The sequence below is a fragment of the Mytilus californianus genome, unplaced genomic scaffold (assembly GCF_021869535.1).
Source record: "Mytilus californianus isolate M0D057914Y unplaced genomic scaffold, xbMytCali1.0.p SCAF_10, whole genome shotgun sequence".
Taxonomy (NCBI): Eukaryota; Metazoa; Mollusca; class Bivalvia; order Mytilida; family Mytilidae; genus Mytilus; species Mytilus californianus.
In genome coordinates, this window is record NW_026262582.1 from 40,086,391 (window position 1) to 40,113,895 (window position 27,505).

General features: G+C 31.0%; 1 protein-coding gene across 2 annotated transcripts; it reads left to right on the forward strand.

Moving 5' to 3' along the window:
- Nucleotides 1-931: 931 nt before the first annotated feature.
- On the forward strand, nucleotides 932-27,369 carry LOC127718110 (vesicle-fusing ATPase 1-like). 2 transcript variants are annotated; one of them, XM_052224051.1, is made up of 21 exons: nucleotides 932-1,069; nucleotides 7,177-7,268; nucleotides 8,282-8,381; nucleotides 8,995-9,113; nucleotides 9,997-10,142; nucleotides 10,713-10,762; nucleotides 11,245-11,333; nucleotides 12,041-12,183; nucleotides 12,710-12,776; nucleotides 13,337-13,469; nucleotides 13,834-13,908; nucleotides 14,691-14,781; nucleotides 15,508-15,582; nucleotides 15,961-16,244; nucleotides 17,113-17,269; nucleotides 17,784-17,917; nucleotides 18,806-18,872; nucleotides 19,318-19,397; nucleotides 20,086-20,282; nucleotides 23,993-24,044; nucleotides 25,028-27,369. In XM_052224051.1, the coding sequence occupies exons 1-21, from the start codon at nucleotides 1,022-1,024 to the stop codon at nucleotides 25,094-25,096; spliced, it is 2,268 nt and encodes a 755-aa protein (XP_052080011.1). In that variant the 5' UTR covers nucleotides 932-1,021; the 3' UTR covers nucleotides 25,097-27,369. The 2 variants fall into 2 exon arrangements, with proteins under 2 accessions (XP_052080011.1, XP_052080010.1); XM_052224050.1 differs by lacking the exon at nucleotides 932-1,069 and adding an exon at nucleotides 5,002-6,227.
- Nucleotides 27,370-27,505: the final 136 nt, after the last annotated feature.

Consider the following 27,505-nt stretch of genomic DNA (forward strand, 5'->3'; position numbering starts at 1 on the left):
AATTATAGAATAGAGAAAAAATAGGCCAAAATTTAAAGAATAGAGAATTATTGAGTCCTCAAACATAATAAATAGATAATAATAGGCAAAAAAATAAAGCATTATAGAGAAAAATGGTCTAAAAAATAAAGAATACAGAAATGAAGGGCCCCCTTCCAGACCGTGGCCCTCGTCTATGCATAGTCTTATTTCAGTCATAAAACAAATTTGGACTTATTCTTTCAATTTGTCTAGCTTTAGAATGAAAAATACTTGTGTAAAGGCTGTCACTAATACCAGAAGTCCATTACTAGAGTCTAGAAATGGACTTCTGCTAATACATATTAGTCACAGGTTAAGGGTGGTGGATTTAGAGACCAAGGATTTGTATAGCAATACCAGAGACACAAATTTGTATTGTATTATGTGGCTCTGGTAATACTTTACAAATCCATAACCTACCGACGTGACAAATATCCTTGCAGAGACTTAAGGTTATATCAGAGGCGGATTAAGGGTTTGGGGGAGGGTCATGGACGCGGAGCTACATATATGGTTGACAATAACCAAGGAAGTATAACTAACACTCTAATATACGTCCTTGCAATAACGCAGACTGTTTACATGTTCAACTCCTAACGTCACGGTTGTGTAGCTAGTTTGCCCCCTCCCCCTTTTAAAAAAAACCTGGATCCGCATCTGTATTATAATTTTATTGAAATTCTTGAATCTAGCAAACAAAAAAAAGATATTACAATAAAACCATATCCAAACGAGTAATTTTTTTGTTAATTTACTCGAAAAACTTTTTGATGATTAATTCTGACAGCATGTTTACACTGTCATTTGTGTACACGTGGAAATCTAAAAATAGACATTTACAAATAAAAAAGTATACGAACTTTATACGTAATTCAAACTTTGTCATGATTTTAATAATTTAGGATATGAACTAACGAAATTAATATCAAAGAAACAACCGAAAATAAAATACAGTTGTAAGGCTCAGAAGAGTCTGCGAAGAAAACCAGAGGAATAATAAATGTTCAGTTTCGTTTCATCTTATTTTACGGAATCCAACATGGCGCAGGTAGGAGGATGGAAATTAATTTACTTTTTTAAAACTAATTTATGATTATTGATGCCAAGTAACACGTTTTTAGATAATAAGAAAACCATATCATGTCTTTGGAAGTACTGCAAATATCCTGCCTCTGTTATTGAGAAAGCTGATGTTTCATTTTGTGTCTACACCTAAAAAGTAAAAACATTTTTTTACTTTCAGTTTTTATATCGAAACTGTGTCTGTCGGCTTCGCAATTCATATTCATTCACTTGACTGTATGTTCATTTTACATTATTGAGACTTTAGCCATATTTTTCTTAAAGATTTTCATAAGTTTCTGGTATTTTTACCCCATGTCAAAGTCACCAATAGGGATGAATACACCTAATCGCTATTTATTCCATTCCGGATAAGTTCTTAAATTACACAACTTTTTCATCCAGTTGAAGCTATCTGGGACCCTGTTTAAACAATGCACCATGCATGATACTTTTTAATGAGACCTGTTCAAAACATCGTAAATACTTCAAACACAATATTTTTTTTACTATAATTTGAGTTTGGAAAAAGTGGATCATAATCTATCAAAGTTTCCTATTGATCGCTTTCTAAATTTTTCCCTCCCTCAGCTCGTTACTGATGACCTTTGTTTGCGGCCTGTTGACCCAAACAGGAAGTTGTCTAAATGACTGTTTTTTCCGGATTGGACTAAATAGCGATAAGGTGTATTATTGTCACTTTGGCACTAGGTTAAATAGATGTACATACACTTGTATGCAGATTCGTCTGCCATTAGTTATAATCAAACAAACGTGAATTTCACATCACCAGATGCAAATCCAGGATTTAAAAAAAGGGGGAGCCCAGGGGCCCCCAAAATAGACAACATTTGGAGTGGAACAGGAAAAAAGTCTGCATGAACTATAAATGTAGCTCCATAACTGGGACCCGTGCACCCTGGGCCATTTCACCTTCCGGCCTAAATCAGCCTCTGATCACAATTTTAAATGTGTGACATCATAATTAAAAAGTGATTGTTGCATGACAGCAGAAGGATATTTGGAGCAAGATTTAGGGTCTTTCATCAGAGACAATTCAGCTTTGGGTACAAAGATTTCCCAGGAATTCGCAAAAACTCAATATGAACCCTAGAACAGATTCAAAAAGTTTAAAATAGCTTACATCACAATATAGATTAAGATATTATGTCATGACAAGTTTTTTTCCATGAATTTCCTGTCAGTGTTTCATTTCAAGAAAAAATTCTCTGTAGACAATGGTAGATGGAAATTGCATGTGCCTCAGTTGAGGAGGACTCAAGGGCATTTTGTTCCAGATACATTTTAACTTCCAACCACAGACTTCTGACATCATGATATGAAAAGAGATTAATAAGGGCTAAGGCAAATAATAAACGTGATAAAAAGAAGAAAATAATGGGCAAAAAAAAATTGAGAAAAATTGGGTACTAAAATAGAGAATAGAGCATTATGGGTAAAAAATTAAGAATATCTGAAGTGTTGAATATTTAGTAAGTGTATTTTACCAGATAAATATTTTGAAAGTTTGTAATGTTATAAAACGTTGATTATACTTCTCTAAAGTACCACCTTTGAGAAAATATTCAAGTATTAAAAAAAGAAAACCGATCATAACGGTATTACAAATGTAACAGAATTTTAAGAAAACTTCAAAGAACAAACCTATTTACAATTTTTATTGTTTATTATAACTGCTTAATCACATGTGTTGATCTTTAACTATGTACTTAGCAAACTACTGAACTAAAAATGTTACTTTTGTCTCGCCTGCGACGAAAGTTGCAGTATGCGAGACATAGGTATTACTATCCGGCAGCAGTGGTGTAAATTATTTGTATAAAGCTTTATATTTCAGGAGGTAGAAGACCTGGATGCTTCATACCTTGTATGCAGATACCTTATGTTACGAAGTTTCCGTCTGTCGTATGCCCATATTCCTTGACCTCATTTTCATGGTTCAGCGACTGCTTGGAAAAAAATTACATTTTTTTTGTCATGTAAATTTTTCACTTATGAGTAATAAGATAACTATATTTGGTATATGGGTTCCTTGCAACTACTACATGTCCATCAGACAGGGTTAACCTGACCTCGACTTCAATTCATGGATCAGTGATCAAGATTAAAGATACGTGATTATGTCCATTTCTCAGATACTACAAGCAGCAGGTCAACTATATGAGGTGTATAGAATGATTGTAAGGGGTACATGTCAGACTGGCAGTTGTCATCTGACCTTGACATCATTTTCATGATTCATTGGTCATTGTTAATTTTTTGAGTTTTGGTCTGTTTTTCAAGTTCTGTAAGCAATAGGTCAACTATATTTTGTGTATGGAATGATTTTAAGGTGTACATGTCTGTCTAGCTGGTGTCATCTGACATTGACCTCATTTTCATGGTTCATTGGTCATTGTTAAGTTCCTGTGTTTTGGTCTGTTTTTCAAGAAATATAAGCAATAGGTCAACTATATTTGGTTTATGGAAGGATTATAAGATGTACATGTTTGTCTAGCCCCATAAGCAATGGGTGAACTATATTTGGTGTATGGAATATTGTAGGATGTACATGTCTGTGAAACAGTTTTATCTGACCTTGACCTCATTGTCATGGATCTTTAAAAATATTAAGTTTATGTGATACTTCAGTAACTTGTAGTAAAACCTGTATCTGAAAGACTTTCAACATAAAATCAATGGTCAGTAAAACAGGCGAGACATTTCAGTGTGTGCACGTTTGTTACACTAATGCGCTGTATTCTTTAGTGTGATATTTTCTGTTTGGTTTTGTTTTTGTCTGCTGTTCAGATCTTATGCAGTCTCCAGTCTTGACTACACAGAAGTTTAATGCAGAAAAAACAGAAGAAGTTTTATTAGTATTGCTTCAAACTATAAATTGACTAATTGATGTATTTCCAAATTCACAGAAAGAGAATTTACATATCCTGTATGTACAATGTACAGTTTGTAGCTTAAAAAAACATAACTGACATGTACATGTACATTTTATATTCTTTATTCTTCAGCAAGTTAAAATTATTTCCTTATTTATTGTCATTTCTATTATTTTCAGTCGTGTTGTAAATCAAGATAAGATCTATGAAAAATCATAAAATAAAACATATGTTGTCATGCTTAAAGTGTTTTCAATAAAATGGGGTTCAAAATTGAGAATTTTGGTAATCATGGTAATTTCGATGAAATTTTCTGACTACTTTTAGATTTTCAAAAACTATATTTTAAGCAATAAATTGTTTCAAGTTTTAAGTAGTTTTATTTAAAAGCTTTGATAAATGTGCATTTGGGAAATTAAAATAAAAGGTCAGCAGTATTGTTTCTTTTAAAAATTTGAATGAATTTTTGTATAACATGTCAAAATAATTTAAATTTTCTGCCTTCAATTCAGCAGTTTTAAGGTTTTGTAACACAAAGTACTGATGTCTAAGTTACTGAAAGCTAGTTTAAAACCAACTGCAACAAACTTATAAATCCTGTGCTTTCCCTGACTAAAATATCAAGTAGTAGGCATCCAATACATTCAGTGTAAGATTATTCAATGGTTTAGTGTAAAGACTTCATAAACAGTCAGAAAAGCTTGACCTTCTAAAGCAATGCAGAAAGATTATTTAACAACCTTCAAAATAGTTTTAGAGAATCTTGCTCTTGTAAATGTAAAATTGTTTAACTAGAATTTTACATGTTAACTCTGGAAATAAAAACCAGGTCCAACTGATCCAGCATTTAGCTTAAAACTTTATAAACTGATCATCGAGTTGCCTACAAAAAATGTGTAATTCTCCAGACAATTTTGTTTCTATTTTGTGCAATATAAAAATCTATAATAGTTAGGCACAACTTTCTATTGATCAAGTACTTTAAAATTTGGTTCAATTGATTACCTTCGATTAAGTTCATGATCAATTGCATTGGTAATCTTAATCATTTCTTCTGAGAACTCTATTTACTTCTTTATTCATGGGGAAAACTTTATCATTTATCTGTAGACAATTTATGCAAATACAGCTACATTTGTATAGATCTACAACATGATTCGTTTTAGTCATTTTGCCTTTGTTCTGAAATTTTTTTCAGCAGTCACTATTCTTTAATTGGTTAGAAAATGACAGGGGGGAAAGGGTGGGGGGAGGTGATTTGTCACTTCCTTTCCACCTACACACCATGGGAAACCCTCCCTGGCCCACTGAAGTTATGCTCAGTTAGAATTCAAGGTGGTCTGAATGGGATTTACAGCTTAAAGAATAATGGGGGGATAAGGAATTGAGATTAATGGGATGCTAAAAATATAAAAAAATAAAAATAAAGAAAAGAGAAAAATGACATAAAAATTAAAGAATACAGAAATAAAGACCCCCTCCCTTCCAGCCCCTTATTTAGGGGAGGTCTGAGGGGTAAGCTGGGTGTTATTTAGTCTGATATTCAAATCCATTGAAGATTTATTATCTTTTCAGAAATTGATCTACAACTTTTCTAAACTTACACCATTACCAGTATATACATCTATAACAACAGCATATAAAATGTTTACTGGTATAAAAAAAAACATGTCTGCAGTAACTTAGACAAACAGTAATATACATTACATCCTTAAGCTTAATATGGTAAATGGGACAAACAGTATTACACATATTATAACCTAAAGCTTAAAGCATCGATTGTTATGACAACTTTGCACAGAATTTCTAGCTTTGTTTATTTTTTATGGATAGAGAGTTATTGTATTAATTCAATCAAAAACATTTTTCAATACAAGATAATACAATCAATTTTTGACTAAGCCTAAAAACAGCAAATCAGAGTCTCACAACAGGGAGAAATTTGTAGTGTATAAAATCAATACAAGAAACGATTCATTATCCAGATAACTGCTTGGTGAATATTGACTGAAAGTGCATTGCTTGAAATTCAATATTTTGTCACGGAAATCCATAGACAGTACTTTCATCATAATTAGGTCTTGTGGTCAATGGGATATTTATGTGTTTATATATTTATGCAAATTACCAGGTCAAAGGTTCTGGTTGCAATGACAAATGTCAGACTTCTGGGAGACTGTTAGAAAGGCAGTATTGACTTTTTCTAAAGGGATAGATTTGCCTAATTATAGATTAACGATGGCCAAGGTAGGTTTTTAATAAAAACTATTTAAAAACCACATCAGTTTCCTTATTAACTGAAAGTGAATAAGAAATATATTAGAATTTGGAAAAAGAAGAGACTGCATTAAAAAATGTTCTGATATATATCATGATTAAGCCATTGTAAATCGGAAGTTTTTTTCTCGGAAATAATCTATGAATTCAGATATTTGGGAAATTTGTAAATTACCCAGTAAAATGTTAAACAGTCAGCTTAGTTTCAAATCTTCAATTAAAAATTATTTGAACATAATTAACTCTCTGGGTGACAGCTGATGGTTTGAATTTTGATCAGAATTCATGTTTTGTCAATCATACTGGACTCTCCATATCCTACTGTAAGGTTAAAGCTATACTTTGCTTGTAAAAATGTAATACAAAGACATCCTGTATTTTGAATAAAAACACAGTTTCAAAGGGGGAGGACACATGACCCTTAAAATAGTGTAACAAATCATTTTGTTTGCATAAAAAATGTACAAAATGAACATTATCAGGGCTGACGATCTGACCCCCTTTAATCTCAAATCAACAATCCTCACCTGGTTAATCTATTCTTTTCTTTGATGCTCTCTTGTGTATTACATGTACAAACAGACATGATAATAAACAGTGCATATGATGAATTTGTCACAGTCTCACAGACAACACTTTTTGGGAAGTTGAATGAACCCAAGTAAAACAAGTGCTTTTGATCTAACAGGTAGAAATATAACAGGCAAAAAAGAAACTCCATACTGTCAACAAATCTACACTTACCTTTCCAAATATGGCAAAAGATATAGCTTGGACAAAGTGTTCTTTTCAAATTTTTTTCATTAGCGTAATTGAGGGACTACAACTTGAAGAGTGATGATTTAAAAGCAAAAGCTACATTCACAGTGCATGTGTGTACTCAGTTATTTTGTTATCATGATATTGTTTTGTTTTTCAGAAATTGAAGGCAGTGAAATGTCCTACTGACGATTTGTCAGTAACCAACTTTGCCATTGTCAGTGACAAAGATTTTGATGAAAGAAAAGTCAAGTAAGTCTTTGTATAGAAACAGCTTTACAAATTACACTCTTGCATGTTTTGAGTGTTTCACTGTGAAACATGACCATTGCTGAGCGTGGAAAGTTATAAGACTAGTTAAAGATCCTGTCATCTATCACTTATAGAATATAAAAAGAGGTATTTCAAAGTGAACAGGGGCCTCAGTGGCTGAGTGGTCAAAGTAGTTCAACTAGTTTGTCAACACTCATGTTGCGAGTTCGAATCCTGCATGTGGCAGGTACCCTCGACTCCAGTCTGAATTGACAAGGATGGTCAGTTTTCCTGCTGAAGGTTGGTGGTTCTCTCTGGGCACACTGGCTTCCTCCACCAATAAAAAGTGACTACCATGAAATAACCAATAGTGCTGAAAGTGGCGTTAAACACCAATCAATCAAAGTGAACAACCCACATTTACTGTGAAAAATCACCACCAAAACATGGTGTAAGGGTAATTTTGAACTGAATAATTTTGTGCCTACGATCTTTAAAACAGGAAACAAATGGTGTTGTCATCATGATAATCAAGAAAGGTCTTGGAATAAACGGGAAGAAATAGGTTGTACTAAGTTTACTTTTGTATTTAGAATAAACTTGATAAATATATTGATGTTACTTACTGAAATTCAAACATTTTTATAAATGATGTCATTTTCAATAGATAATACATCAGAATTATAAAAAAAAAACCATAAAGGTAGGTCTTCTTTCAAATTATAATGATGAATGTAAGCTGTATATATTTTTACTTACATTTGTCATGAAGAGTCAGTAAAAACTAATTGGTTTCAATGCATCAGAATGATTGTGTATTACAATTCTGTAGAACAACAGCACCCTTTCAATGACACAGCATGGTAAAGAAGGTTTTAGTTTACATGTTGTAATACTAACATTACTTTCAAGAGAGAATTTATAAAATTAAACTGTTGATTTTACAAGAACTCTTTTTTGGCAACAGAGATATGCTTACAAGGAAATTGCATTTTTAATTGCTTTTATTTCAGACATGTTGAAGTATACACAGCCCCACATCAGAAATACCTTTTTTCTATTAAGTCCTTCCCTAGAATGGCACAGGGAACCATTGGGTTCAATTTGATGCAGGTTTGTTGAAAAAAATTGTATATCTTAAGTTGCTTAAACAACATTTATTAAAACAACTGGTAAATTTAATGTCTCCAGTAATCCTCCTGTATGACTTTGACATAAATATTTTAACTCTTCAAAGAAGAATGATCTTTGCTAGATGTCCATGGAAGTTGAAAGGGCTCCTTGAGGTTAACTAAATTGTGAAAAAAATATCACCTATGCTAACCTGAAAATCAAACCACACATATGTGCAAATGTCTCGTTATTGAAATAAGCTATGATATCTATCTAAGTTTACTATTTGGAAAAATGAATTGAAGAAAATGTTACTATTGCTGCCTGCATAAAATAAATTGTATATACTGATGCAATAAAAAGCGATGATGGATAATTAAAGCCAAGAAAGAAAAAAGAAAAAGTGAACATCAAATAGAGCAAGGTTAAAAACTAAATAAAATATCATGGCGAATTTGTTTCATCAATTTTTGCCATAATGATTATGGTTGTATCAAATGTGGATGTTGACCATTACTTTTAAAATTGGGCTATAACTGAGGAATATTTTTAGCAATTAGGGTAGAGTGATTTAATTCAAACATTCAATTAAACACACTTATTATTTTTGCAGAGAAAATGGGCAAACTTATCTCTGAATCAGGAGTTAGAAGTGAAACCAGAACTGGTCAGTAGTAAAGCAGAATCTGTTAATACAATCACTTTAGAGGTGGATTTTCTACAAAAAAAACAGTAAGTTGTATTATGGCTTTAGGAGTCAAGGCCTTGTTCAAGGGGAATCTTAAAATCAAAAGAAACATAAAGGTCAGTTTCTTAAAAAAGGGAAACATGCAACAAAATTATATATACCGATAAATACATTTCTGTACTTCTTTTTGAGATATATTTGAGAAAATGTTTATTTTTTCTGGTATGATTTTTATCTTGCCTGCGTAGATAAAATTGTGGTGTTACAATGTGTGATTATATCTCTAATGAACATCGGGGAAAAGCCATAGTGATTTACAGAAAGTTGAAAATGTGTTTAGTAAACAACCTTTATCTCAAATTCTTAGACAAATTATTTTTTTGTGAATAGTTGATTATTTTTTTATAATTAACTTGTGCTTCACTTTATTTCAATTCTTCAGTTACAAAATTCAGTTATGACATTTGATTTTCTTTCTTTCCTCTGATTTCGCCATTGAGACGTCATTAAAAAGGGTGACCATGTCTGATGACATCATATAAAAAGAATACAATCTATTTGCAGATCATTAAAAAAGAAAAATAAACTTTACCTACACATCATTAGAGAAATAGGTTTCACCACTGTGTCTCTTACAATACAATATTTCTACACCCTCGAAAGTCAAATTTAGATATTTTTAACACCTGGCAAGCCTACTGTTTAAATTTTAAAATTTAACTGTCTCAAGAGGAAAAATATTGTATCGCACTGTATTCAGTAATTGAATTTATATTAAACCAAGAAAAACACATTCTGTAGTAATAGTTTTAAGTTTTTTTTATTTCAGTCATCAGGACTTAAGAATAACTTTCATAGATCTGCTGGCCAAGTGTGTTATTAACCTATTAACCTATTGACCTATTAACATTACGACTTTTATTTTAGTGCAAACCTTGACCCTTATGACTCAGACAAGATGGCAGCAGAGTTTACAATGGCTTTCAATGGGCAGGCCTTTTCTGTTGAACAGATCATGGCATTCCAGTTTGGAGACAAAAAGCTGTTGGGTGTATTTGTCAAGGAAATGGAAGGTATGAAGAAATCGTTAGAATAATAAGGTCTATGAAAAGCCACCGTTTGTCTTTGAAAATGTAGCATTAGACTGGTCTGGTGTCTAGATATGTTTTCCATATATTGAAATATATCTTTTTTTACACATTCAGCTAAGGACTATTCCATTAAAATGTATGTGGGAAGATAGGAAGGGACTGTCAAAATATCCCTACAACCAAGAACCATTTTTTAGATAATTTTGCATAATGGTAATAGACGCATACTGAAAAAAGACCCATAACCCACATTCAATAATTAAACTTCCCTTCCTACCCTCCCACATACATTTTAATGGAATAGCCCTAAATTGTAAGTCGTGATTGGGGTTTTGATAAAATGTTTAGGTATAGAGTATAGGTTAAACACAAATTTTGATGTTCAACCAAGTACAAAATTCCTATAGACTTGTATGCAGACTTAGGCACAACCATGAATTCAAATATGCACGAAAATGTTTCAATACACAGAAATAGTAGGTATGTGTGAAAATAAATAAATCCACAGTATATGAAATACAGATATGAATGAAATGCATTTTTATTTTTCAGTGGTGGATTTTACCAATGTTCAACAGGGTGGACAGCCAACATCTAGACGTGTAAGTATTTAGAGAAAACAATGTATTTAGAAATAAGGTATGGTATGATTACCAATGAGACAACTATTTGCCAAAAGACCAAAGGATGAGGATGTTAACAACTGTGGGTTATTGTACAGCCTTCAACCATGAGCAAAAACAATACTATAGTAACCTATAAAATACAATCGAGAAAATTACAACCTGATTTAAGTTTATAACAATTGGCCACCAATGGACTACAGGCTCCTGGCTTGGGACAGGCACATAAAGAAATGTGAGCACTCATTCCTCCCCTAACCTGGGACTTGTGTAATAGTACAACATTAGGACAAATGTAAAAATTAGTTAAAAAGGTTGATTCAACGACAAAATATGCAAGGTACGAATCTAAGAGTACTCAAAGTTAGTGAAAGTTTTAAGTAGTGAAATTATTGGATTTATTTCACATGTGAAATCACGGTATTTCATTGCAACCAATGTAATATGAGTTTTGATTTTAGGCTCCTAGAGGTTTACTGACACCAAACTCAACAGTTATCTTTGAGAAAGCTGAAAATTCTACTCTGAACTTGACTGGTAAATCTAAAAGGTTTGTCTTACCTGTTTTATACATATATTACATTTGTATATTTTAAACTCAATCCTTGTTAATTGTTTCATGTTTTGAAATAGTAATACCTGTTTTATATTATATTAAAAAATAGTTACTATTTTCTTGTATTGAAATATCTAGAGTTCAAACGTACATAAAGATACGTTTTTGATCATTGAAATACTGGAAACTCAGAAAGTAATGTGGAAAATGCTTCAGATTGAACACAGTTATAATTATAGAACTTGCATTAGAATATTGCTAGAAATATATTCTTTGCATGACAATATCCACAGAAATCCCATTGTTTAAAGATGCATAATTATCGTTTGTCAAAGATTCCTAATAATTTTGCACACTTTGTACTCTTTATTTTTCATACTTGTCAAATATTAGACCCCATTATAAGAGTGGGGGCCTATAGTGAAATAGCCTGTCTGCCAGTTCTTCCAAAACTAATTTTTGTCACACTTTTCTCAGGAACTACTAACTTTATATGACTTATGGTCAGCAGCTTGACAGTGATGAGTTGTAATGTGTGAGCACTGATTGGATCAGTCGGACACCTTTTTCTGGTTTCAGATACTTTGTATTACCAGTGGGTGTGCTTAGTACTACATCACATGCAAATTCTTGCTTAAGGTTAACATTTGTAGGATGAACATTAAAAATTAAAAATTAACATTATTTATTATATTTTACAGTAAACAAGCATACACGTCAATAATAAACCCAGACTGGGACTTCAACAAGATGGGAATTGGTGGTTTGGACTCTGAATTCTCAGCCATTTTCAGGAGAGCTTTTGCTTCCAGAGTTTTCCCACCTGAAGTGGTAGAACAAATTGGTTTGTACTGTTTTAAAAAATGGTTGTTTTGTAAGGAAAATCGAAAGAGAAATGGATTTGAAAATATTTTTTAACCCACCATGCATTATAATTTATTTTTATGCTTCATGTTAACAACGTTTTTATTATTGCAAAAAAAAGGAAGGAATGGGAATCATGTTGATAAAAACTTGAATTTTAAGTTTGCATTTCATAATTTTAGTGTAGAATTTCGTGAAGTATTGCACTTTTTAATCAAGAATTGTGATTAGATGTCCATGCAATAATTTCTGAATTGACTACTCATATTTTAGATCAAATATTTTTTGATAAATATGTAAAGTTTTTCTAGACTATAAAGGAATCTATCTATACACCTGACAACATAGTGAGTATGTAACATAAATATGGTGTTTGAGCAGTTCCACAATACTTGTCAAAAGGTCATATTTCAGTACAAATATCAAAGATGACTTAAATTTTTATTGTAAATATCTCTTAATGTATCTGACAGTATTTTTATAGCATATATCTTTTTATTTTACAGGTATTAAACATGTAAAAGGTATCCTTCTGTTTGGACCTCCTGGTACTGGAAAAACTCTGATGGCTAGGTATATACTTTTATCTATTACATAATAGAAAACGGCTTATTAAATAATATTTTGTTTAGGGAACTCTTTTATAATAGATGTGACACCTTCATGACAAAATATTTATGACTCACTAGATTCAAAACATTAAAATTATTGTTAAGGTAGGCGAAATATACTAAATACCAAAGGGATATTCAAACTCATACGTCGAAAACAAACTGACAATGCCATGGCAAAAACAAACTGACAATGCCATGGCAAAAAAGAAAAACCACAAAAAGACAAAATTTACAAAACACAACATAGAAAACCAAAGATTAATCAATTCGAACCCCACCAAATCCAAAGGTTATCTCAGGTGCTTCTGAAGGGTATGCAGATCCTGCTCCAAATGTGGCACCCATGGAATTGAACATATCCGTTGTCATCTGTAAAACAGATATTTCATTAAGATCAACCAATTTGTGATGGTGTCCATAAAATTTTTTTAAAGGATTATTTCAACTAGGGCGTTTTTGCCTTTGACTAACTTGTTACTTAATGTTTTCTGCAATTTATTTATATTTGTATAATTTCAGACAGATAGGGAAAATGTTGAATGCCAGAGAACCCAAGATTATTAATGGCCCACAGATTTTAGACAAATATGTTGGAGAGTCAGAGGCTAATGTTAGAAAACTATTTGCTGATGCTGAGGAAGAAGAAAAAAGGGTTGGTATATTTAAGGGATTGTGCTCGGTAGAATTTATGTTTGCTTTACAAGATGGTGTTCCTTTCTGGATTGAGGAAAACTTGCATTTTCTTAGATTTTAATTTCGTGGTTTAGCAAAAGTCTGCATACAACCTTATAGAAAATGTGTCACTCGTTGAACATTTAAATTCGTGGTTCACCTGTACCCGCAAAATCCACAAAAAAATGGGATCCACCAAATAATAATGAATTCACAGTACATCATTTTGCACTACAAATATAAAAAATTCAAAATGAAAAGAATCATAGTTAACAATTTTGAAACAAATAATGCAGAAAATTTTCTCAGGTTACAGTAAATATATGTTTTTTTGTACATTTCAGTGTGGTCCACATAGTGGTTTACATATAATTATATTTGATGAGATTGATGCCATATGTAAAGCCAGAGGTTCAGTGGTAAGTATAAACTTTCCCTGAAAAGCACAAGGACTTTAATTCAAATTCATTAATGATACTGAATTTTATCATGAAAGTGTGTCAACATTTCCATGTTTAGTGTAGATTCAGAAATTGTTCTCATTATATATTTATTTGTTCAAAATTTTGACTGGATAGGTTTTGAAAAAATAAAAACTCACATTTCAAATTACATAACATTTTTGTATGCAGCATTTCCTGATTACAAAACAATTGCAATAATAATTGCACATGAAATTTTCTAAATTTACAGTTTAAAGTTTATTTAGAAGATTTTAAAAGTTATTTTCCCAGGATGAAAAATTTGACTACTTTAATTTTTATGTTTACAAATATTTTAATGCCCCACCTACGATAATAGTAGGGGCATTATGTTTTCTGGTCTGTTGCTTCCGGTTCGTTCGTCCATCCATTCGTCTGTCCGTCCATCCGTCTGTCCCTCTTCAGGTTAAAGGTTTTGGTCAAGGTAGTTTTTGATGAAGTTAAAGTCCAATCAACTTTAAACTTAGTACACATGTTCCCTATGATATGATCTTTCTAATTTTAATGCCAAATTAGTTTTTTTATCCCAATTTCACGGTCCACTGAACATAGAAAATGACAGTCCGAATGGGGCATCCATGTACTATGGACACATTCTTGTTTTTTTATCATTTTCAAAGATAAACAAATAATGCCTATCAGTGACTATGTTTTAAGGTATATTTTTTAAACTTTCTGGTAGGTAACACATGTCTTATTCAGGTGAATTTCTATTTCAGGCAGGAAATACAGGTGTCCATGATACAGTGGTCAATCAGCTCCTAGCAAAGATTGATGGTGTTGATCAACTCAATAATATTTTAGTTATAGGTTTGTACCCAATTCTGAAACTTTATTTTTCCATTGGATTACAATATTTTCTCTCTAAGTTGAGCACATTTTACAGTTGAAAACTGTAAGCTTCAGTTTGCATTGATAATTTAAGTACTGAAAATGTAGAAATGTTTAAACTTTTGGACAACAAAAGAATAACTAAATATTGGTGAAAGATATATTTTTGCATGGGAGGGAAATTGGGATATCTTTCATGATTTAGAAATGATATTGTAACCTAGAACTGACAAAGAAACTCTAAATTTCTCACAAATAATCGTGTCCAATCTAATTTTGATGAATGTCAGAAAACTTGCAATTGTAATTAATTAAAATTTCTATTGAGATGTCAAATGAGGGTTGTTCTATAAAAACATACATGGGACCCAGGGAAGGCACTTCCAAATCTCAACTATGGTGGTTGTCATCTATGTTTTTGCACAGTGGAAATGTAAGTGAAATTTTAATATGTCTCTATAGGTGGTTACCCCATTTTTAAAGTGCCTTCCCTGGGTACCATGTATGTTTTAATGGAACAGCCCTGATTGAAATGTTCAAATGTAAACATTGAGCAAATACAAATTTTTGTTCAACTTTAACTTAATTGAAATGTATTAATATGCATTGTTAGAGTAGAAAATAGATATGATCTGGACATGCTGATGTTCAGTGATAGATAATCTACCAAAATCAAAAGTTAACTTTTTAACTTATTATTTAAAGGTATGACAAACAGAAAAGATATGATAGACGAAGCTCTGTTAAGACCAGGAAGATTAGAAGTTCAAATGGAAATAGGTAAATAAAGATTGTTGTTGTAATATTTGTAGTATGTAGTTTACATGGATATTGATTCAATAGGTATATTTTTGACAATTTTAAATTGATGACTTGATTTCAAAAACTTGAATATCTGATTTAAAGCAATTAGCCAGAATGATTTAAGTTTTAAAAAAACACAAAAAAAAATATTTGCAGTATAAAAAACATTTTTACTTCATTTCACAAGTCAAAACAACAATTTCTGTTAATTTTTATAAAATATATGAAAATGTACAAAATAATGTACTGTTCTATAGTTTTCTTTGACATGCAATTATGATGATTCCATTGTATTTTGACCTATATCTTTGAAATAAAATTTAAATAGATATTTGTTTATCTGTCATACTATAGGTTTACCAGATGAGCATGGAAGAATGCAGATATTAAATATACACACCACTACGATGAGAGAAAATGGTAAAATGGCGCCAGATGTAGAAATCAAAGAATTATCAGCTTTGACGAAAAATTTCAGTGGAGCTGAAATTGAAGGTCTGGTAAAAGCAGCAACTTCTACTGCAATGAATAGACTTATCAAAGCTTCTTCTAAAGTTGAAGTAGATCCTGAGGCCATGGAGAAAATTCTAGTGACCAGGAAAGATTTTATGCATGCACTTGAAAATGATGTTAAACCGGTAAGATTCTATCATACATGAATTTATGACTGTGTAATTACATTAAGTGTGTTTTCATTGGTTGAAACGAAAGCAATTGATTGAGCAAAAAAATAAGAATTTTGCCTAACCTGTTGATATCCAAATAGCAGCATCCATGACAATGGCATTTATGCTACTACAACATTGAAGATTTTAGTCAGCTTACTGCGGATTCATTTATTCTTGTGGATACCAATTTCCACTGATAAAGGAAAAATTATGTTGTCGTGAAAACTTACTTTTATGGTTTTGCCAAATTCTGCTTACAAATCCATTAACTTGTCTTTCATTTAACACTCATGTCGGTGTTTTAGCTTTATCCAAAAATCCAAGATAATAGACCACTTTCAAGTTTGTTGCATTTCAATCAAAAAACATCATTCGTGCTTTTAGGGGCATCGTCACTTCCTTCCCATGTTGAGCAAGCGTTTGAAAAAATATGCTGCTATATTTTGCATGAATTTTTTGACAAATTAAATTCTTATAATTGATAATCAGCACTGCTGTCATTAGGGAATTATGATTAAGTACCTACGGAACAAACATTATTTCTAGTTTATCCTGCATAATGACAATCATGAAGACACTTGATGAACTTTAATTGTGCAGTGATACAGGGGGTCCCCTCTATCTGGTAAATGACGTCATAAAGGCGCGCATAATTGACAAACTTTCCCGGTGAAGGACATAACTCAAAAGTGGTCTATTATCACCCACAGAATAATAATGAATCTATAGTGTAATATTTCAGTTCATTCCAATAGAATTTAGAAAGGCTATAATTATAAAATATCAGAGCTTTGAAGAAAAAACTTTTGACCCAAACATGAATTAATTTTTGTTGCAGGCTTTTGGAAGCAGTAAAGAAGAGTTTGAAAAATATATAATGAATGGTATAATTACATGGGGAAGCCCTGTCTCCAGATTGTTAGAGGATGGCGATCTATTAATATCACAGTGTAGAAGTAGTACCATGACACCATTGGTTACTGTATTGTTAGAAGGTAAATATAGTATCATGGAAAATCCTTTTGATATTGTTGAAACCAGTTGTAATCATTGTATCTAGGTCGAAAAATGAAAAGCAAGTAATACAGGTTAAAAAAAAAAAAAATAATCGAGCCAAGAGAAAATATTATTATACATTAAAACCACAATTAATTTTTCTCATTTATTTATCATATTTTACAGTTTACACTTTTGAAGTATAGTGCATTCATTCACAATCCTCTGAACATGTGTAAGATTGTACTTGCACTCACTAGATTTAGAGTTGTGTAAATAAAAGCATTTTCAGATATATTTGCTGCAAACAAATTACATTATTTGATTATTAATACTCCAGAATGTTTTAAAGACAATGAAACACATATAAACAGCATAGAGGTCTATGGTATAACAAAAAAATATAATACATGATATTTTCTCTTCTTTTCATTGGATTTGTTTTGTAGAGTTGCTTCCCTTTCTCTATCCAGTATTTGATAAACAAAACATGATTATAATTTATATTTCTAGGTCCACCAGGTAGTGGTAAGACATCACTAGCAGCGCAGATAGCTAAAAATTCAGATTTTCCATTTGTTAAAATCTGTTCTCCAGAAAATATGATTGGTTTTACAGAGCCTGCGAAATGTCAAAGTATTAAAAAGGTAGGTGTAGAGACTCAGACATAATGAAATACGTTTTCTCTAATTCTAGTTGGATTTATACTTTCCTTTTCTTTTGTATCATCTACAAATCACTAGAGAATCAGATTCCAATGCAGAGTATTGTAAAATACGATATTTTTCCACTATCGACAGTTAGGTTTTAAATATCTAATATGCTTGGCAAGTCTCATATTTTAAATTGAAAAATTTAACTGTCTCGAGAGGAATAATATCTTTATATCAGAAATGCAGTGGTTGAATCGATTCACATGTATATCTAACAAGTCAAAAAAATTTAAATTATATCAAAGGGACAATTAAAAACTGTAAGATGAAGAAGGTAAGAGTTGATTGGTCTAAGAAAAGAAACAAAACAAAACAAAAGTCTATAAAAACATTTAAGATATTAATTTAAAAAAAGAGAAAAGGATAAAACATTCAAACATTGTTGTTGAATGTTGCTTTATTCATAGCCCTCAGAAGTAGTTTAAAAAAAAAAATCATATTTTGTCAAACAATTGTGTACTTGTCATAAGGTATATTTACTTTCTAGAATACTTAAAATTGTGCTGCATGCCACCTTGGAAAACTGCATTTAGTCATAAAAAAACTGTGTAGGTCTATTCAAACATTTGATTACTATAGAAGAAGACATAAGACATAAAGACATAAAGCTTTATTTGAAGTCCGTATATAGAAGGCAATTACAAACATAAGCTCTAAGTGCTTATAAAACAGGTTTTAGAAGAAGTGAAACTGTAGTTAATTTTTCTTCCTTTCATACTTCCATTAAAACAGTTGGATTTACTAAAACCATCAACAAATCTATTTTTCTTGCTAATAATAGTTATTTATGTACAAAATCTAATGTGAGTTCTTTTTTTTCAGCTGTTTGATGATGCCTATAAATCACCCTTAAGTTGCATAATAATAGATGATATAGAGAGATTATTAGGTTAGTAAGTTACTTAAATGATAGAAGAAAGGACAATCATAGAGAAAACAAACACTTTCAAAACTACATTAATTTCTCCCTTTCCAGGGCACTTTTGTACAAAGCTCAGTTTAATTGTTAAGAATAATTTAACCTCATTTGCATTTTAAGATACTCTGGAACAGCTTTGTCATTTTAAAGAGTAACAATGAAAAAAGTTATCTAGAAAGAATACTGAGCATTATCTAAATGTTAAAAAAATAAAGTTATTATTAAAAAAGTACCAAAATAATCATTTGAAATGTAAATGGTTTCTTTTATGAATATCATACAACAGTATATGAACAAATGTCTTTTTTTTTGTTACTTTGTGCTGTTAGGTTGCTGTCTCACTGACATTTGTCCTTCATTTCTTTTTATTGATGTAAATGCTTCCTCAAGTAATAATTCCTTTTTATCCTTACAGATTATGTACCAATTGGACCAAGATTCTCTAATTTAGTACTACAAGCTTTACTTGTTTTATTAAAGAAACCACCACCACCAGTAAGTACATTTAAGAAGGCAACTACTGAAGAGAAATAATTACACGTGTAGGAAGGGAGAGTATTTGGCAATGGAGCATCAATACAAGAATGTTTTGTGAAGCTCTGATATTTATGGCAGCCATCAACTGATGCAAAATTGCCATTAAAGGAGACAAAATATACATGCCTGAGAGTGACTGCTTTATAGATATTTTTCATTATTAAAAGATTACTTTACCAATAAGGCTATGTTAAACTTTTAATTTGTTGCAAATTTGATTTTGTAAACAAGTTAAAAGTTTTGAGTTGAGGGAAATAACTCAAATTTTTTATAGAAGGTTTTACATATACTCATGATCAGATTACAGTTATAGATATAATTCAAATAGATAATTTACCTTATTTTAACATAAAATATAAGTTAAAATTTTTAAAACTCTTTAAAGAAAAACATTTTCAATGTCTTACTCATATGATATTTGATATCTTGGGTAATAGAAGTTTGAGTTACTTCCCTTGAACCTTATTTGAAATACCATGATGGACATTTTTCATGTTAACGGATACATTAAACCTGGACAAATATTTCATATTATTAATCCTTGAAAAAGTATTTGTGAGAAATTTTCATGCCTTTAACAGTAAAGTTCTATCATGTCTATTTGATCCTACTTCAATTTGGTTATCTTCAATTTTGTTTATTTCAGGGTAAAAAACTGTTGGTACTTGGTACAACAAGTAGAAAAGATGTGTTGGAAGAAATGGAAATGTCAAATGTATTCAGTGCTAGACTACATGTATCTAACGTATCAACTAGTGAACATTTAATGACAATCTTAGAAAATGTGGATGCTTTCAATGAAAAAGAATTACAAATCATACAGAAGAAAACAGGTGGAAAAAGGTATGCAAACAAGTAAACTTCTACAGTTTATATATGAAACCGACCTTATGCAAGTGCACGTATACATGTACATGTTTAAGACTTTGATTGATTTTGGAAAATTCAAATACAAAATAAAAAATGATTTTTGGTCTGTTTTGAAGGGTTCTTATACATGTAACAACTCAATTTTTAAACAGTTATAAACTTTCTGTCGAGATTTTTTCAACCCGAAATAGGTTAACAAATGTACATGATGTATTAATATTCATTTGCATAAGGTCGATTCCTATCGGACGCAGCTCATATATTATATTCATACCTGATAATATTGCAAAACCCATATCAACAGTTGGTGATTTTCAAATAAGTTATGTTTCACACCTTAAGTAAATCATATGACAAAAAAAATGTATGCACTGCAATAGTTTTACTTACCTGCCTCCTTATATACTGTAAATTCAGAAATTATACATTGCTTTTGTAACTTAGTGAAGGATAAAGTGTTGTAAATATAAAAACTAATTTTAAATTTGGCATTATTTGTATGAACCTTTTCTGTACTCTTTACTGATATCGCAATAATTAGTTTATTCGTCAATAATCACATAAATTGATATGTGCTAAAGTTTAGGAATTGCCAGTATTTGCATTTTTCCTCTACCTTCCCCATATATTATCTATTGTTACTCTTAATCTTCTGTAGCATATGATTGCTTTTTTCCTCATTCTTTATTGTGGATTTCTTGTAATTTTTGAATGATAGCATATTGTCTGGTGAACTATAGATATCTGGTCACCTATGGTGACCTATAAATGTCTGATGACCTATAGATGTCTGGTTTGGTTAACTCAATTTTGTTCATAATTTCTGTCAAATTGATATTCACCCCACACCCGCCAAAGCGGAGGGGGCATTAAGTTTTACCCTTGTCCGTCTGTACGTCCGTACGTCCCAAAGTCCCAAAGTCCCAAAGTTGGTTTCTGTTCTCTAACTTTAGTTTGCCTCGACCAAATTTTATGAGACTTGTACACAATGCTTAATACCACAGAATACAGATCAAGTTCAAAATTGGGTGGCGTCACTTTTACCGTTCTTTTGTTTTATATTCTTGAAAAAATGTATTGATAATAAAAACTATCCTCAATGATTGGAAGTTCATTACCCGAACCCAGAAACAAAAGACAGTCTTCACGCTGAACCACCGGCCCAGCAGCCCAGGCTTGTAAAATTGCTCTCGGGCCTGTAAAAATCATCTCTACAGGCCAACAGAATCTAACTAAAACTCTCCAAAAATTTAGTTCCGGGCCTGTAGATTTAAAAGTTCATTGTGAAGACTGGAAAGAATACAATCACAACTCTGATTAAAAAATGATTCACTGCATGTAAATATTCTTTGCTTATGTGTAAATGGTCTGATCCTTATTTTGGGGAATAGCTTTAGTTGGTACCAAACACCTTGACTAAAATTAATTTGGCTTGTTTAATTTTCATAAAATTTTGACAAAATATAACTTTGACCCTTTGACAAAAATATAAAAATTTCAAAATACTTGAACCACACACTTTATCGGAAAAATTTCATTGGGATATATAGCAGTTTGACAAACACTAATTTTGATCATTGAGAAGCTTAATATTTCCTTAACAATAGAAGGTGATTAAAACATTCAGCTGATTTTTACAGAGTTATCTCCCTGTAGTTTTATGTACCACCTTAAGAAATATGGTTATTCTGCTTCTTGTTCGTATTGTAACCCAATTCTGTAATGAAAGTAGATGTGCTTGTAAGTTCGTCACCTTGTCGTGGATGGAGATCTTCACTTATGTGCAGTAAAATCTGCAACATTATGTAATATGTAGGCCAGGCCTACTGTATTATTTTATAACTTTAAATATATATTTGCAATCTAATAACAAAAAAAATTAAAATATTTAGAAAAAAATGTAATTGGGACTTTCCTGTTTTTGTACTCTTTCCACAACAATTACGCCATTTTTGACATGTGAATTTCAATGGTCAATATGAAAGTCCAGGATGAAATTTAAAACATAACTAAAGTACTCTTACAAAGTTCAAAATGTGATTTAAGCATACAAATATTTATGTAAAAAACACTTTTTGATCTAAAAAATCTGTTCACTTTTGAAATACATTAAAAAAAAATAATGTGTTTGACCTTGAGAGGGAATTGTGTGTCACATGACCAACAAATAGATGATGACTCTTTGTTCAAGTTGTCAAAAATATTGCTGAAGAGATTTTCCAAAGAATTCATCAAAATTCTAGGCAGGAATAAAACAGTAATAGTGAAAAGAGATATTTTGCAAATATATTTGCAAGAAAGTTCTAAATTGGAAAAAAATAAAAACAATAAATTGCTTCGCCGTTCGCAGCCCTGAACAGTTGGGGCAAAAATGGACACAATATTCGTGCTTGATACAGGTCTGAATTTGGATTGTAATTAAATATTTGACACATAATAGGTTTCTGACACAGAATAACTGTAGTCAAAGAACTTAGAATTGGTTATATGATTTAAATTTATATTCAATTTTTTGCTTTTGTGCAATACACTTTGCTGTTGCGAATTGACCCCCCCTCCCACCACAAAAAATTTCTGAAATCTGAAATGAGAAAAAATTGACCCCCCACATTTCTTTATACATAATTTAAAAGCAGTGTAAGGGAGGTAATCAAAACGTTGTGTTTTGATTACCTCCCTTACACTGCTTTTAAATTGTCTTGAGTAATTGTCCATTAACCAGGAAACCCTTGTTTTTCCCCCTTTTTTGCCCCTAATTCCTAAACGGTTTGAGCCATAACCCCCAAAAGCAAATCCTAACCATCCCTTTGTGGTATGGAAACTTGTGGTATAATTTCAGAGAGATCCATACACAGTTCCACAAGTAATTGTCTGCAAACTAGAAAAATGCTTATTTGGGCCCCTTTTTGGACCCTAATTCCTAAAATGTTAAAAATCAATCCCAACCTTCCTTTTGTGTTATAAACCTTGTGTTTAAATTTCATAGATTTCTATTTAATTATACTAAAGTTATTGTCTGGAAACCAACTGTCTTCAGACGATGCTGACGACTACGTGATACCAATATACCACCGCAAAATATTTTGAGGTCGTATAAAAACCTTCTAAGTTCTTTGGAATTATGCACGTTGCAGATAATAAATATTCATGCATGATGTCATGTGTTAAGGGGAAATTCCTGAATGTCACGAACTTGCAAGCATAACAAATTTGTAATCATGCATGATATATCATGAAAATATGTAGTAAGTGTTACCTATTTTGCAATCAATCTTTCTTTACTTATTGTTTTTAAGACCTTTCTTTTTTTTAATGACAGGAAAACACATGTTAATTTTTAGAAAATCTTTATAGGTTTTATTCATGTAAAGGTAGATTCCTGAAAATTCGTAACTTTTCAGTTCCCATGCCAATCAAGCACTTCAGAAAAATAAATGGTTATTCTCAATTATGTGTTACTTCTACCATTGAGTGATCATTGATCACACACTATCATAAAACTGTAAAATCATTGAAATAAAATGCCTGCAAATATTATGCAATTCAGTTAAATGATATGTCAATACTTCTGAATAATATATTGCTCTCATTGCAATGTATACAATTCCTTGTTTTTTATAAAGTATCAAAATTTTTGGATCAATATGCACCTAGTATATAATATTGGCTTCTATATTTTTCAGGTTGTGGATAGGTATAAAGAAGTTATTAATTCTCATTGAGATGGCAAGACAGGTAAATACAGTAGAGTTATCTCCTCTTTGTTCACATTTAAATATGAGAGAGTTATCTGCTCTTGGTTCACAATCGATTATAAAAATAAAACACAATTAAATCATTGCACATTTTGAGCTATATAAACATCACAGGCTGCTTGGCTGAAACTAATTCTAAAATTTTATATATATTCAGTTCAAAGAATCAAGTTTTAAAAAGTTGTGAAGTTTACAGGACTTTAGAAGATTTATAAAAAAAATCATAATTTGAAGGAATTAGGGCTAGACGTTATTGAAATTAGTGATTATATAACATTATAAGTTGTGCTTTACTAGCAGTGGCATCATAAATATGTATTTTATTTAAAAGCATTTACAAGGGCTTTTCCATTTAATCTACACATTTAAAAAAGAGGTGTAAAATTTCAAAGGGAGATTAAAAAAAATCAGTTGAAGAAAGACAGAAAAAGTCATGGCAAAAAAAACGTCAAAAAAACAATGAAAAAACAAACAACAGTCTATAAAACACTACAAAAATATTAGAGACTAAGTAACTGGAACCCCAACAAAATCCAAGGGTTATCTCAATTGTTTTGGAAGGGTAAATTAAATGCTTACAGTTTCAAACAGAACCACCAGGAGAGGTTACTGTGAAGGTACTTTTATTCGTGGGTATTGATTTTCATGGATTTTCAAAATTTCCTTAGTTTGTGGGTTTTTGAATTCGTGGATATTATTAGAGCATTTTAGTTTCAAATGGAAATTTTACATTTCGTTGGGAATTTGAATTCGTGGTTGAATCCAATCACGAAAACCACGAAAATTAGTACCCCATGAAACAAAAGTACTTTCACAGTAATATGATTTGCTTTTATAATAAAGGGCTTTTTTAAAGTCAGCAATGCATTTAAAATATTTCAGCATTAAATTGTGGGTAACATTGTGTTTAAATGAAATGATCTTTAAAGACAAAGCTTGATTTAGAAATATTTAATTTTTCAGAATGAAGAAACACAAAGAATTCCAAAGTTTTTATGTTTGTTAGAAGAAGAAGCAGGATTAGAAATGTAGACTTTATAAAAACATTCCTTATTGTAAAATGTTAGTAAAATTTATGACTTTTGAATTTTCAAATTGGATTTCCAAATATTGATACTCATTAGGTTTTATCACCTACTGTAAAATAAGCATGGTTTCAAATCTATCAGGCTTATATTCTAAAGGAGATAATACATTGTTTAGATTGTAAAAATTGATAAAATATATATTTTGTTTCAAGATGTTTCAGAAAGGTTTTTCTGACCTTTTTATTGATTTGTCGCCAATGATGCATGGAACTGTGTCATGTGTTTTTCACAATAGGAACTTCTGATCTGTTTGGAGACATAAATATAAACACATGCATTTTACTAACATACTGCGTTTTTATGCCCCACCTAGGGGCATTATGTTTTTCGGTCTGTGCGTCCCTTCGTCTGTTCGTTCGTCCGACTGTCCCGCTCCATGTTAAAGTTTTTGGTAAAGGTAGTTTTTGATGAAGTTGAAGTCCAATCAACTTGAAACTTAGTACACATGTTCCTTATGATATGATCTTTCTAATTTTAATGCCAAATTAGAGTTTTGACACCAATTTCACGGTCCACTGAACATAGAAAATGATAGTGCGAGTGGGGCATCCGTGTACTATGGACACATTCTTGTTTTGTTTACACTGTAGAGATCTCAGTCTTGTAATTATTAGAAAATGAATTACAGTCAAACCTGTATATTTAGATCACCCAAGGGACTAAGAGAAAACGAACCTTATAAGAACAGTGACCTTTGAAGTGAGGTTCAAAATGCATAGGCATTTCTACAGCTGGACAATAAGTAGGTGACCTTATATAGGGTTTTGTAAAAATAGAGGTCAATTTTATAGAAGGTTTGACTTTTAATGGGTTTATAAAGTAAATTTCATCTTCATTAACAAAATATAGCATTTTATTTCTTATCGTCTCCTTTTTTATATGAGAGTGCAATTTACTGTTATAAGTAGAATCCCTGTATACGTTTTTTTCCATCATCATTATCATCACCAGTAATTTTATTGAAATTTAGATGCAAGCTCACTTAGAAGGAAAATTATTAAAATTTTGTTCTTTATTGCAATTCCAACAAAACAAAAAGTAAGTTATTTCATCTATGATTACAAAAGAAATTCTCTTTTAGTCCAGAGAGTATAACATTCCAGCTTATTGGTGCATTGTATTGGAAACCAAGGATCAAATTTGCAGTTTTTTTAATAAATTGTATTTTTTCTATTTTTCTTCTGTAATTTACTGTCTACTGTAGAAAAAAATGTAATTATTATAAATTTATTTTTCTTTTCATGTCAATACTTTGTGAAAGATATGTATTCCATACATAATCATATTGATCTTTAAACTTAATAAAAAAGCTAAAATCATAATGCAAATCTAACTGAAATAAATCCTACAGTTTCTAACAACAGTATTGTTCTTTTTTTTAACAAAGACTTTATTTGTGTTTTTTTTATTTCAATGTGTTCGTTCTTTTCTATTTCTTACAAGTTTTAAAAAGTTTACTATGAAATAATTTTCAAATAAAAGTTTGCTTGATTAACCTATGATGTAAAACATTTTAAATATTTTGCAATTTGACTTAATTCATAAACTAATTTAACATTTTGTTAATAAAAAATCGCGACCAACTCAAATTCTTAGCAAGTTTGAAAATTTAATTTAGATACTCTTGTCTTGGTATGAAATGTATATTGTGTTTTGTCTAGACAGGTTATATTTGAATTACTTTTTGCATGGTGTAAAAATAATTGTGAAGCCAGTTATTTGCAGAATACTAAGTGCACTGGACTGAACCAGCATGGGAAAGAGATTCACTCTTACAAGCTAAAGGTTTTTGGCTTTACCCTGGTAAAACGTATACCCCTCAACAAATAAAATTGACTGTCATCAGAATTTCATCATGATGTTATATTGCATTGTTGACTTTTCATTTTTTTATTTTTTTTAAATGAAGAAATTAATCTTATTCTGAAAAAGTGATATTCCCTGATTGTTTATTGGAAAAATCATTTGTTGAATGCAGTTACCTCCCTTTAACATAGAATGTTTTAATGAATATCCTCTCACTTTTACTATGCTTAAAATATAATGATGTCTTTTTCTTTTGAATGTATGAAATTTAAAATTTGTAGAATGAGAGAAGAGACATGTTTTCCAGTAGTCAAAGTTGTTTACCTTATGTTGGAAGATGGTTTGTTTGAAATAATAATTTATTGATTTCTTTTATAATAGTCTTGTGCAATAAAATTTATAACCAAACAATATGCCAGTCATTTTCTTGAGGATATTCACTGCTGATTTAAATATAAAAAAAAAAACAATGGTGACTTTTACAATAGAGAAATGATTCTTCAAAACTAGTTAAAACTAGAGGTACTGTGAGCAAAGTTTACAAAAT